This window comes from Trachemys scripta, unplaced genomic scaffold (assembly GCF_013100865.1).
Source record: "Trachemys scripta elegans isolate TJP31775 unplaced genomic scaffold, CAS_Tse_1.0 scaffold_30, whole genome shotgun sequence".
Classification (NCBI taxonomy): Eukaryota; Metazoa; Chordata; order Testudines; family Emydidae; genus Trachemys; species Trachemys scripta.
In genome coordinates, this window is record NW_023260516.1 from 220,937 (window position 1) to 233,629 (window position 12,693).

Genomic DNA, 12,693 nt, shown 5'->3' on the forward strand with positions numbered 1-12,693 from the left:
GTCTTTTATTTGCTTCAGCTGCCGCCCCCGCGTCATGGCAATACAACCGGTGGGGGGGCGATACAGGAGACCCCCCCCGTCCTGAGCCCTCCTGCCCCCCCAGCTGCCCCCCTTCAGCGCCTTCCACTTCCCTCTCCCCACCTCCGCCGAGCCCCCGCATCAGCCCCCCCCCCAGTGGTTAATAGCACAGGAAAGGAACAGAGACCTCCGAGCGGGATTCTGCCAACCCCCCCCCGCACCCCAACTCCCCCCACCCCCCAGCTAAGCACAGACCAGCTGCCGATGCTGGGGGACCCCCCCCCAGCAAGCTGGTTGGGGGTGGGGAGTTTTGTGGTCCCTTCAGGCTCTGCCTGAGAACGTGCCAACTTGTTTCACATCAGATGGGGCGGGGGGGGAATCCTGGCTTACAATGGGGGCGGGGAACTCTCTTCCCACCCCCCACCCGCTATTTGGAGGCTGGTCCCTTTAAGGCAGTGCTTCTCACACTTTTGTACTAGTGCCCCCTTTCACACCGCAAGCCTCCGCGTGTGACCCCCCCACACACATTAAAAACACTGTTTTAAATATTGAACACTATTATAAATGCTGGAGGCAGAGCAGGGTTTGGGGTGGAGGCTGACAGCTCGCAACCCCCCCCCCCGCATGTAATAATCTCACGACCCCCTGAGGGGTCCCAACCCCCAGTTTGAGACCCCCTCATCTAAGGCCACAGTGTAGCATCAGCTGGGGGGGAGGGGTAGAAAACACCCTCTTATGTGGGGGTCTTGCCGGAGGGGGAGGGGGGAGAATCTCCAGCCTATGTGGGGGAAGGGCTCCTACCCCCCCCAGGAGTGGGGGAAGGGCAGGCCTGCCAGAACCCTTGGGGGAAGCATAGTAGTGGATCAATGTCTCTCCCTCCCCGCCAAAGGAAGTGTGGGGCACATTCTCCCTCCGCCTCCCAGCCAGCCAGAAGGAGAGGTGGGGGCCTGTAGAGTGGGGAAGATGGGGGGCCACCCCATTTGCCTATGCCCTTCCCCCCTCCATGGCCAGCACAGAGCTGATGTGTGGGTCCTGTTCCCAGCCCCCAGGGTGTGGCTACTCCCTGCCCCCCCAGGGCCCATAGGGGAGGGATCCAGGGGGCCCAGAGGTCCTGGCCGTGGGGGCAGTGGGAGGGGGGCTCCCCCGGCCCCTCACTCGCGGTGCGGCCCCTCGGGGGCGGAGGGGGCCCGGGGGGCAGGCCGGGGCAGGGCGCGGCCCAGGAGCAGCAGGGCCAGGGCGCCCAGGTGGACGCAGAAGTAGACGGAACGCCAGTACTGCAGGGTGGCGCCCAGCTCCAGCAGCACGAAGCCCATGCACATGTAGTCGTACGCCCGCATCTTGAGGAACCAGTGCACCCAGGCGCCCCAGGAGCGGTCGGACTCCGGCGCCGCCCCCCGGCGCCCCCGCAGCCCGGCCTCCATCGCCCCCTCGGCCGCCAGGCACAGCGGGATGGTCAGGAAGCTGAGGTAGTAACCGGGGTGCAGGCCGTGCCAATAGGCCGAGATCAGCATGGTCCAGCCGCTCCTGGGGGGGGGGAACGGAGGGCGGGGTTAGCTGGGGGGGGGGGCGCTGACCCCCCCCCCCCCGTGTGCATGGCTCCCCCACCCCCAATTGGGCTCCCCCAGCCTCGTGAGTCTCCCTCCCCCATGTTCCCAAGACCCCCCTGTTTGAAGCCCCCAGAGATTTCACCTCTATTCCTTCGTGTCTATGAGCCCCCTCCATGACTCCCCCTCCCCCTGGTATTCACGTTCCCTCCCCATGAGACACCCCCCCCCCCCCCCCCCCCCCCCCCCCCCCCCCCAACCACCCCCCCCCACCCACNCCCTCCATGACTCCCCCTCCCCCTGGTATTCACGTTCCCTCCCCATGAGACACCCCCCCGCCCACGATTTCCCCTTCATGCCTCATATTGGGTCCTTCAACCTCCCCCCGCCACAAGCCACCCCCACACACACATAACCCTATCAGATCTCCGAGCCCCCCATCTGACCCCCTTCCCCAGGATCTCCAAGCCCCCCCGTGACCCTCTCCACCTGATCTGTGAGCGTCCCCACGAGACCCCCAACCCAGGGATCTTCGAGCCCCGCCCATAGTCTCCCCCTCATGGCTCCCCGCGCCCCCCACCTCATGACGTAGGAGCGGAAGGGGGCGCTCTTGTAGATGTACTGGGCCAGCCACCACTGCACACTCATGTTCCAGTACCGCATGCCGTCCCGCACCCGCACGCAGAAGTCGGTGCCGTACGGGTCGATGTTCTTGATGGTCTCGTAGTCATACTCGGGGGGAGCCACCCCTGGCGCCCCCTCCTCCGCCCTGGGGTGGGGGAGAGCAGTCAGTGACAGGGATCCCAGGGCCGGATGGGAGCCAGCACCCCTTAGAGGGGACAGGCCCCGGGCCCCATTTCCCGCCCCCCTGAGCCAGCCAGTCCCCGCCCTGGGGCCGGATGGGAGCTGGCGCCCCCCAGAGAGGACAGGCCCCGGGCCCCATTTCCCGCCCCCCTGAGCCAGCCAGTCCCTGCCCTGGGGCCGGATCGGGGGCCAGCGCCCCATTCCCTGCCCTGGGGCTGGGTGGGAGCTGGCGCCCTGGAGAGGCAGGCCCGTGGGTGCACCTGGGACAGTAGGTGGTGGGGCCCCCGCCGGGGCGGGCGCGGGCGGCCGTGGGGTAGGCCCCGAAGGCGGCGGCAATGCAGGCACACTCGGCGCAGAGCCAGGCCACGTAGAAGCGCATGCGGAAGACGAAGAAGACGGGCACCATGTAGAAGAGGCGGAAGGGCAGCGCCCGGGCGGCGAAGGCCTCGCTCCGCACGTACTCCAGCGGGAAGAGCCGGGCTGCCCCCAGGAAGAGCAGCCCGTAGACCGGGACCAGCCTGGCCCGCGCCAGCAGAGGGCGCCAGCTGGGGATGGCCTGCGAGTCCGGCTGCTGTAGCCAGTCCAGGTGGGTCCTGTAACGGTAGAAGGGGCCTGGGGGTGCGTATGGGGATGGAGGGTGACGGGGGAGGAGGGGGGCAGACGAGGAAGGAGGCCGGAGGGAGGAAAGAACGAAAGGGGGGAAAAGGAGAGAAATGCAGTTAACGGTTAACAGTGGAAAAGACTCCAGCTGGACCCCCTCCCACCACAGAGCTGGGGAGAGAACCCCGGCGTCCTGGCTCCCACCTCCCCCCCCTGCTCTAACCACTAGCCCCCACTCCCCTCGCAGAGCCAGGCAGAGAACCCAGGTGTCCGCCCGCCCCCCCGTACCTGTCATGAGCCCCACGTAGCAGTAACTGTAGCAGAGGATCGGGCCCAGCCCCGGCACGCTGGGGATCAGCCCAATCGCGGGGCCCTTGGCGAACGAGGTGACGTCCTGCTTCTTGGCCTGGCTGATCTCCTGCACCTCATTGGCCAGGCTCACCATCTAGGGCAGGGGGAGCAACCCACGGGGTGAGCGCCCCCTACGGGACCACCGCCACGGCACCGCGCCCCCCTCGTGCCTCACCACCACACCACACGCCCCACCACCACACCCCCTAGTGCCTCACCACCACACCACATGCCCCACCACCACGCCCCCCACGCCCCACGGCACCGCGCCCCCTAGTGCCTCACCACCACACCACACGCCCCACCACCACGCCCCCCACGCCACCGCGCCCCCTAGTGCCTCACCACCACACCACACACCCCATCACCACGCCCCCTCGTGCCTCACCACCACACCACACGCCCCACCACCACACCCCCCACACCCCACTGCACTGCACCCTCCACACCCTACGGCACCGCGCCCCCTAGTGCCTCACCACCACACCACAGGGCCCCCACATGCCCCACGGCACTGCTCTCCCCCAACCGCTCCCGGCTCCCAGAATCCCCTGCTCTCATCAGCCCCCCACCTCGTCCACAGCTCCCAAAATCCCACACACACCACACACGTGCCTCACCACCACACCACAGGGCCCCACATGCCCTGCCGCCACACCCCTGACGCCCCAGCACCACCCGGCGCCCCGCCACTGCAGCACAGCACCCCCTAGTGCCCCGTGGCCACAGCATAGTGCCCCCTAGCGCCCCACCGCCATGGCACCCCCCACACCCCGCAGCACAGCACCCCTAGTGCCCCACCGCTGCAGTACGGCATCCCCTCCCACCCCAGCACAACGCCCCCTAGAGCCCCGCCGCCGTGGCATAGCGCCACCCCCGTCCCACGGCACAGCGCCCCCTAGTGCCCCACTGCCGCAGCACAGCGCCCCCCGGCACCATGGCACGGCACCCCGTAGTGCCCCAGAGGGGCCAGCAGTGACCAGGAGCGCAGAGCGCCCCCTGCTGAGCCTCCCTGCCCCACCCCACCCCCTGCAGCACCTTGAGGGTCAGCAGCAGCTGCACAGCGTTGGTGAAGGGGGTGGGGGCCGGCAGCCCGAAGAAAGTCACCGTCCGGAAGAAGAGCAGGTAGGAGAAGGTCCAGCCGAGGGTCAGGTAGTGACAGGACCTGGCGGCAGAGGGCGGGTTAATTGGCCACAGTCCCAGATCCCCTGCTCCCGTCACCACCCCCCAACCCCTCCCGGCTCCCAGAATCCCCTGCTCCCGTCACCACCCCCCCAACCCTTCCCGGCTCCCAGAATCCCCTGCTCCCGTCACACACACCCCCAACCCCTCCCGGCTCCCAGACTCCCCTGCTCCCATCACCCCCCTGAACCCCTCCTGATTCCCAGAATCCCCTGCTCCCATCACCCCCCCAACCCCTCCTGGCTCCCAGAATCCCCTGCTCCGCTCTGCCCCCTCACTCCCTCCTGGCTCCCAGAATCCCCTGCTCTGCTCTGCCCCCCCCAACTCCTCACGGTTCCCAGAATCCCCTGCTCCCATCACCCCCCAACTGCTCCTGACTCCCAGAAACCCCTGCTTCTGTCGCCCCTCCACCCTCTCGCGGTTCACAGAATCTCCTGCTCCCCTCCGCTCTCCCCCAACCGCTCCCAGCTCCCAGAATCCCCTGCTCTCATCAGCCCCCCCACCTTGTCCACAGCTCCCAAAATCACACACACTCTACCCACTAGACCTCACTCCTCTCCCAGGTGTCCTAGCTCCTTCCTTACCTTGGGGAGAGGCTGAGGATGACCCATGTGCCCAGGATGGTGACCAGGGAGTGCAAGGTGTGGATGTTGCAGGTGACCAGCGTCAGGAGCAGCCCCACAGCTGCCCCCCCAAACTGCTTCACTTGGTGTCCTGGGGGGGAGGAGGAGGAGGGGAGGAAAGAGACACAGGTTAGATCCCAGCTCCCTTCCCACCGAGACCCCCGGGAGCAAAGTCAGCTGGGACTTCGGGCGACCCGGGCGGGGACTGGGGTATGGGGCCTCTCCCCTCTAGGAGGTGCCGGCTCCCATCCAGCCTTGGGGAGGGGGGGGGTGGCTGGCTTGGGGGACAGGGAATGGGGCACAAGGGAGCTCAGGAGGTGGGGATCCCATCCCATCCCCTATCGATGGGACCCCAGAGTCCAGGAGCTTCTACTACAAGACTGGCAGGGGGAAGCTAGTGCCAGGGTCCCCCGCCCCCACGCGCCAGCCCCCCTAAAATACCTCCAGACCCATTCTAGCTCGAGACACAACCCAACCCCCGCCCCACCCCCCCCCCCCCCCCCCCCCCCCGAACCGGAATGGAGAGAGGAAATCTTGCAAGAGGAAGCTGAGGTGAGGAAACCCCAGACTGGGCTGGGTGGGGCACACCGGAGGGAATGGGGGGAAGGGCCCTTGTTGGAGGGAAAGGGGGGGGGTCTCTTTGGTGGGACTTTTTCTAGCCCCAATCCCTGTCCCACCCAGTAATGGCATGAAGGGGAGGGGCCAGAGTTGCCCCCCCCCCCCAGTCAGAGTCACTCACCCCCTCTCTTGAAGACAAAGCCAATGGGGATAGAGAAAAGCAGAACGGCCAGGTAGGTCCATTCCTCTGGGGTCATCCCAGCTCTGCCGGGGGAGGAAAAACAGTGTTGGGCAGTTCCACAGATCACCCACCCCACTGGAGCGCAGCGGCTGCAGGGGGCGCTGAGGGCTCAGCTCCTCTACAGGTGGTAGGGGAAGCGCAGGGAGGGGAGATCCAGCCCCACGGCAGGGACTGGCTGGCTCGGGGGGGGGGGGGGCGGGGAATGGGGCACAGGGCCTCTCCCCACTAGGGGCGCTGGCAGCAGCTGGCTTCCGTTGCTCTCATTCCACGGCCTGGGGAGTGCATCGAGTTTGCCGAGTCTCAGCCCCACTCCCAGGAGCCCCCATCGCCCAACCCATCTGGGTGCCCCCTGGCCTCCCCACAGCCAAGTGGCTATGGGCTGGACGGGCCACAGAGACCCAGCCTTGGGGGGTGGGCGCTAAGACAGCAAAGTGGGGGGCTGCGTGGGGGGGGGCTCAGTGCATAAGTGAGGTAGAATGGGGAGCAGTGGGGGCAGTGCAGCAGCGGGGTGTCCTTGGCTCTGGGGGGTGCACAGCCTCTGCCGGGCCGTTACCTACCCCCCAGTTCTCCCACTAGGGACTATCAAACTGCCCTGTCACCCCCCAGTGACCACTGCCCAGCCCCCTCCCCCTCCACACCGAGCGGCACAGCCACATTCACTCTCCTTCCTCACCTTCCCTTCAGCCCCCCCAGCACGAACCCCTCCGCAAGTGGGGTCTAGTGGTTAGAGCAGGGGGGTGAGGGCTGGGCCCCCCGAGTTCTATCCCACATGGGCCCCCTGCTCCCTCCACCTCCAGCTAAACCCCGGGCCACTAGCTGCCTTAATCCCTTCCAGTCTCTAATCCATGCAGTTCACCCCCCACATTAGCCATTGCTGGTGCTGGGGAGAGAGGGGTACAGGTGCCTCCCCATTTAATCTCCCCACACCTATTAATCCTCTCCATTAGGGGCACTCCTAGGGTCCCTCATCCCAGACCAGACCCCGCATTGCGCCAGGCACTGTACGTTATTTTAGGTGTATTACCTTAATTCCTAGCCCCGCACCCATTGCGCCAGGCACTGTACGTTATTTTTTAGGTGTATTACCTTAATTCCTAGCCCCACACCCATTGCGCCAGGCGCTGTACGTTATTTTTTAGGTGTATTACCTTAATTCCTAGCCCCACACCCATTGCGCCAGGCGCTGTACGTTATTTTTTAGGTGTATTACCTTAATTCCTAGCCCCGCACCCATTACGCCAGGCGCTGTACGTTATTTTTTAGGTGTATTACAGTAGCTCGTAGCCCCACACCCATTGCGCCAGGCGCAGTACAAACAGAACAGACACACAGCTCCCACCCGCTGCAGCTCAACCCCAGATGAACAGTCCGGCCCGAGGGGCAGACGGGGGGCTTAGAAGTAGTGGGAACTCCACATCAGGTGGGGATGGGAAACACCCTGGAGTTTCTCCCCCCTCCCCACACTTCAAGTGCAGCCCCGCAGCCCCCAAGTTCACAGCGTTACTCACCAGCACCCAGCACCAACTTCTCCCGATGGGGGGGGGGGTCAGTGCAAAATTCACACCCCTGGGGCACCTTTGCACGGATTCACACCCCCTGGGGGCTCCTTTGCACGGATTCACACCCCTGCGAGCGATTCCCTCACTTTGCTGCCGGGCTACCCGCCCGCCCCCAGTTCACTTCCTCCGCGCCCTGCACCCATTGGGCCCTGCAATTTGCAACCCCCCCTCCACTCTCTACCCCTCCTCGGGTATTGGCCAATGGGGCCGTCGCTCAGCTGCGAGAACCCCGCCCCCCCTCGCCTTGCAGGAGCAGAGAGAGGGACCAGCCAGTTTGCTTTGCAAACACCCCCCAGGCCCACCCCAGAGCTGGGTGCCGGGAGCCCAGGGGTGAAGGTGAGTGAGTTGGGGAATGGGGGGGTGTAGCCCTTGGAGAAGAGATTACCCACAATGCCCTGGGGGAAAGAAGCAGGGTTTGGTATAGATGCGTGCGTGGCCCTTTAAGAAACTGTTTCCCAAAATCCTTTGTGTGTTTGTGGGGGGGGGGGGGGGGGGGGGGGGAGGGGTGTTAATGGAGGTTTTTTAAGAATGGGACTCCCAGAATGCCTTGGGGCAGTGGGCGTGGTTTGGTGTGGGTGGGTGTGGCCCTTTAAAGGGATTCCCATCTTGTGGCCAGAACCAGACTCCCTGAAAAGGGGCTTTCCCAGCATCCTCTGGGGCATCAGCCCCGCTTGGCCATCCTAGCCCAGGGGCATGCTGGGATAGTGGCACCCCTTGCCCCAAAGCATGATGGGATTGCAGTGCACACCTTTCCCCCCCCCCCCCCATGCCTGGGGCATGCTGAGATTGTCCTCTGCCTGGGCTGGGGGCCTGGCCCTGGCCCTGGCCCTGGCAGTGGGGCCCTAGTCTCAGGGCATGATGGGAGTGCAGCACCCCCTGCCCCAGAGCATGCGGGGATTGTGGTGCTCTGCCCCAGAAGTGGCCGCATCTCAGTACTGGGCGAGGGGTCCCGGTATAACCAGCCCCCACGCCCTGCCCCAGAGGGGCTGCGTCCCCCACTCTCGCCGCTCTCCTCCCTGCAGCTGCTGCGGCGCCATGATCCGGATCCACGTGCTGGAGGGGGCGGCTCTCGTCTGGAGCGCGGAGGACGCCCGAGAGATCCGTGAGCGGTTCCGGCTGGTGGGGAACCTGGTGGGGGCGCTGGCCCGCAAGCCCCGGCAGAACGCCCGCCTGGGCCTCCCCCTGCAGCTGCTCCCCGAGGAGGCCCGGCTGCTTGCCGAGCTGGGCGCAGCTGTCCTGGTGAGGGGCACCGAGACCCAGCCCCCGGCGGAGGGGGAGGAACCGACCCAGGTGAGGGACCTTGGGCCTTGCTCCTCTGGGGGGTGCCGATCCAGCCCCAGGGCGGGGACTGGCTGGGTCAGTGGATCACAGAATGGGGCCCAGGGCCTTTTCCCTCTGGGGGGGGCACCAGCTCGGGCAGGGGGGCGGAGCATGTTTGGGGTGGGGATCCTGTGGGGAGATGGCTGTGCCGTGCGCCCCATACCGGAGCTAACCCCCTCTCCCTCGAACCCAGGCAGCCGAGGTGGAGGCCTACCAGCGGGAGCTGGAAGAGAGCTACCAGGAGCAGCAGCGCCTGGCTGGGGCAGAGAGGGGGGCCCTGCTGGCCGAGCGCATCGCCCAGGGCCGAGCCCGCCGCAGAGAGCAGCGCGGGGAGACGCCAGGTGGGGCTGGGTCTCAGAGGGGAGACCTGCTAGGGAAACCCAGGGGCTGCAGAGAAGGGGGGGGGGGGGTTAGTAGGAGGCGCTGTCCCCGTTTTGTCAGTGCTGGGCCCCGGGGGCCTCTGCTGGGTCTCATTTGTGGATAAGCACCAAGCCCCCCGTATACCCAGCCCCCGTGCCCACGTCCCAGTGCTGGGTCCCCGTATACCCAGCCCCCATGCCCACCCCGAGGGGCCATGTCCCAGCGCCTTGCAAGGGCTCCCCGGATATCCAACCCCCATGCCCACCCCAGAGGGGCTGCATCCTAGTGCTGGGCGAGGTGTCCCCATATAACCAGCTCTCGTGCCCCACCCCAGAGGCAGCTGCACTCCGGCCTGAACTTCTCCTAGCCTGTTGCTCTCCCCACTCCCAGACACGGTGGAGGATTCGGGGCTCCTGGATTCGCCCTTCGTCCTGCCCCACGGCTCCATGATGGTCCAGCTGCCCACGGCGCGGCAGCGCCCAGGGCGGGTCGAGCAGGTGGACTGGACCTCACCCTCCCCGGACTGGCCTCACGCCGGCCGCCCAGCCCATGAGGCCCGGTACCGCGTCTTCCGTGAGCTGTGGGACAGGAGCTACTACCTGTCCGGAGGGAGCAAGTTTGGGGGAGACTTCCTTGTGTACCCAGGTAGGTGGGGGGGGGAGGGAGCCTAGGGGAAATGGGTCAGGGGGAGCTGACCAGCCCTGGGGAGGGGTGCATGAAGGTGGGTGGGGGGCGGGGGCATTGCAGGCCCCAGAAGTGGGGGAGGGGATGGGTTGGGGGTGCTCAGGGAAGGGAGTAGAGGGGAGGATTGGAGGGGGTGGGGCAGGGAAAGGGGCAGCTGGCCTGACCCCTCCCCCTTCGGCCTCTCCCCTGCAGGTGACCCCCTGCGGTTCCATGCCCACTACATAGCGCTGTGCTGCCCCCCGGGAGCCCCTCTCCCGCTCCGTGCCCTGGTGGCTGCCGCCCGCCTGGGCACCAGCGTCAAGAAGACCCTGCTGCTCTGCTCGCCGGGTGCAGACGGCGCCCTCGCCTTCACCTCCCTGCAATGGAGCGGGTTGCAGTGACCCCCGCGGGGGACAGCCGGGAACTGGGGGGCACAATCCACTCCCAGCCAGGCACTGAGTACCCCTCCCCCCGGGGCAGGAGGGGACGCTGCTGGGGGTGTCTGCCGGCCCTGGGGCCGAGCGGGGAACGAGGCAGCAGCAGAACTGCAGGGGTGGGGGAGCCCAGGGCTGCACCTCAGGAGTGAGGGGCACTAGCAGAGCCGGGGAGGGGCGGGACAGGGCACAGATAAGGAGGGGCTGTGGTTCGGGAGGGCACAGTCCAAGCTGGGAGGTGCTCCCCCCCCCTCCCAAGACTGACCAGACTCCAGTAGGTTATGAAGTTTTTTTCTTTAATTAAAACTGAACTTGCCAGAAAATAGATAGTATGTACTAACCCCCCCCACCCCACCCTGCCGCAGGCAGGGCCCCCTCCCTGCCCAGAGGCGTTCATGGGTGGGGGGCGAGAGAGATAGTGGACCCCTCCCCCAATCTGGGGTTAAAGTGGGAGGGGCCTGGCTGTGGACCCCCCCCCCCCCATGGATGCAAGTTTTCCCCTGCCCCCTCTCTGCATCTGGGGGTCTGTGTCCCATTCCCCCACCCCAGGGATTTGTGCACCCCCTGGGAGCTAGCTCCCCATTGGTAGCCTCCGGAACAATCCATTTCTCTCAATAGAATGGGGGTGATGACCCCCCCCCCAAGTAGTAGCAACCAAATTCAGACCAAACCATGTATAACTGAGGGGGAAACTAGCTTGAAATCAGCCCCCCCATCTCCACATTAGATGGTAGCTCCCCAAAACAAACTGCAGAACAGTGCATTTTCTGGAGGCATGCCCCCCCCCAATGCAGAATGAAAAGGTCCAGGTCCAGGTCCAGACACCACCAACCCCCAAATTCTGACCAATGGTAGCAGTTGGAATAGTCCATCTGCAAGGAGGAGGTGGATAACACCAAATATGGAAGCACATTGTCTCCCCACCCCATTTCATGCAATGGTAGCAGCCACTAACTGGAACGGTCCAACTGCATGGAGTAAGGAGGGGGAAAAGTTTGTGTTGCCTCATCTTGGGATCCCCTTCTTGCCTGTGCAATGGTAGCAGCCACTACATGGAGCAGACAATTCCCCACACACACACCCCCAAAGCTTTCTCCCGATTCTGTGCAATGGAAGCAGCAGACAGCTGGAATGGTCCATCTGCAAGGGGGAGGCTCCCCGCAAGCCAGGCTCTGCCCGTCAGACACTTATGGTGCGGAAGACGGTGAAGCCGGACAGGGCGGTGGTGATCAGGACCCCCGGGCACTGAGGGTGCCAGTGCAGCTCCTTGATGTCCGTCTCTCCCTGGTGCACGAAGAGCAACTGGGGGGGGATGGAGGCCAGGGCTGGGTCATCCTCGCTCTCCCCCTCCTGGTCCCGCTCCACCGCCAGGTCCCACTGGGTCACCTGGTTGTCCGCACCTGCGGCCGCGAACACCCCCCCGTCCGTGGGGTGCCACTCCACCGAGGTGATGGGCGCCGTGTGCTGCTTGAAGGTCGCCACGCTCGTGCCTGTCTGTGGGGGGAGAGGGCAGCAGTGAGGGGGGCTGCGGGTGGGGAGTGAGGTGCACTGGCAGGGCTGGGGGGGGAGGGGGGAAGGGCCAGGCTACCGGGGGCTGCAGGTCGGGAGTGAGGGGCACCGGCAGAACTGCTGGAGCCCAGGGCTGGGCTAGCAGGGGCTGCGGGTCGGGAGTGAGGGGCACCGGCAGTCAGGGGGAGTCCGTGGGGGGCACTGACCTGGAAGAGGCGCAGGTCCCAGACGCGCAGGGCCCCGTCGTCCCCCCCGCTGAGGAGGAAGGGCTCATGGCGGTTCCAGCTGATGACGTTGACGTCGCTGGTGTGGGCCTGGCTGGCTGTCAGCATGCAGGCCCGGCCCGGCGCTGCCCGCACATCCCACACCCGGATGGACCCGTCCGCCGAGCACGAGGCAAACACCTGGGCGAGAGGGGGTCAGGGCAGCGTGGTCACCTGCCAGGGGCCCATCTACCCCGGTATCCCACCCCGCCCCTCCGGATCAGCCCCACAGGCCCATCTACCCCAGTATCCTGTTTCTCCTGGTAGGGCTGCCACTCACCGTCGCTTCCGTCGGTGACCACTGCAGGTCCTCCACAGAGGCGGTGTGGGCGGTGAAGGGGCGCTGGTCCACGTGCCACGTCCCGTCCGCCTTGGGGCTCCACAGGTGAATGTTCTTGTTTGAGTCACCGGTCACAAGACGGCCTGGGGGTGGGGGCAGAGCTAGGGTCTCAGGGAGCTGCCCCAGCCAGTGCCCCTCACTCCCGACCCGCAGCCCCCATCACCCCCGGCCCAGCCAGCGCCCCTCAACCCCGACCCGCAGCCCCCGTCACCCTCAGCCCATCCAGCGCCCCTCAACCCCGACCCGCAGCCCCCGTCACCCTCAGCCCAGCCAGCGCCCCTCAACCCCGACCCGCAGCCCCCGTCACCCTCAGCCCAGCCAGCG

At 66.2% G+C, this 12,693-nt stretch overlaps 3 protein-coding genes across 4 annotated transcripts in view; 1 reads left to right on the forward strand and 2 right to left on the reverse strand.

The window, feature by feature from the left end:
* Positions 1-215: 215 nt before the first annotated feature.
* Positions 216-7,605, reverse strand: MBOAT7 (membrane bound O-acyltransferase domain containing 7). Of its 2 annotated transcripts, none has more exons than XM_034757710.1 (8): positions 7,430-7,605; positions 5,862-5,944; positions 5,084-5,213; positions 4,356-4,482; positions 3,255-3,411; positions 2,627-2,978; positions 2,143-2,331; positions 216-1,542 (listed from the first exon to the last, which is right to left on the reverse strand). In XM_034757710.1, the coding sequence occupies exons 2-8, from the start codon at positions 5,935-5,937 to the stop codon at positions 1,170-1,172; spliced, it is 1,404 nt and encodes a 467-aa protein (XP_034613601.1). In that variant the 5' UTR covers positions 5,938-5,944; positions 7,430-7,605; the 3' UTR covers positions 216-1,169. The 2 variants fall into 2 exon arrangements, with proteins under 2 accessions (XP_034613601.1, XP_034613602.1); XM_034757711.1 differs by having other exon boundaries at positions 5,862-5,947.
* Positions 7,606-7,663: 58 nt separating this feature from the next.
* TSEN34 (tRNA splicing endonuclease subunit 34) lies at positions 7,664-10,580 on the forward strand. The gene is made up of 5 exons (XM_034757712.1): positions 7,664-7,816; positions 8,503-8,770; positions 8,994-9,141; positions 9,551-9,805; positions 10,037-10,580. Exons 2-5 carry the CDS (start codon positions 8,516-8,518, stop codon positions 10,222-10,224), a joined length of 846 nt encoding a protein of 281 aa, XP_034613603.1. The 5' UTR covers positions 7,664-7,816; positions 8,503-8,515; the 3' UTR covers positions 10,225-10,580.
* The window catches only part of GRWD1 (glutamate rich WD repeat containing 1), a 12,450-nt gene continuing 10,289 nt past the window's right edge, over positions 10,533-12,693 (reverse strand). The window contains exons 2-4 of the mRNA XM_034757684.1: positions 12,310-12,508; positions 11,973-12,170; positions 10,533-11,751 (exon numbers count right to left, since the gene is read on the reverse strand). Of these exons, the coding sequence (XP_034613575.1) occupies positions 11,437-11,751; positions 11,973-12,170; positions 12,310-12,508 (712 nt within the window). The 3' untranslated portion in view covers positions 10,533-11,436. The remainder of the gene's footprint in view (positions 11,752-11,972; positions 12,171-12,309; positions 12,509-12,693) is intronic.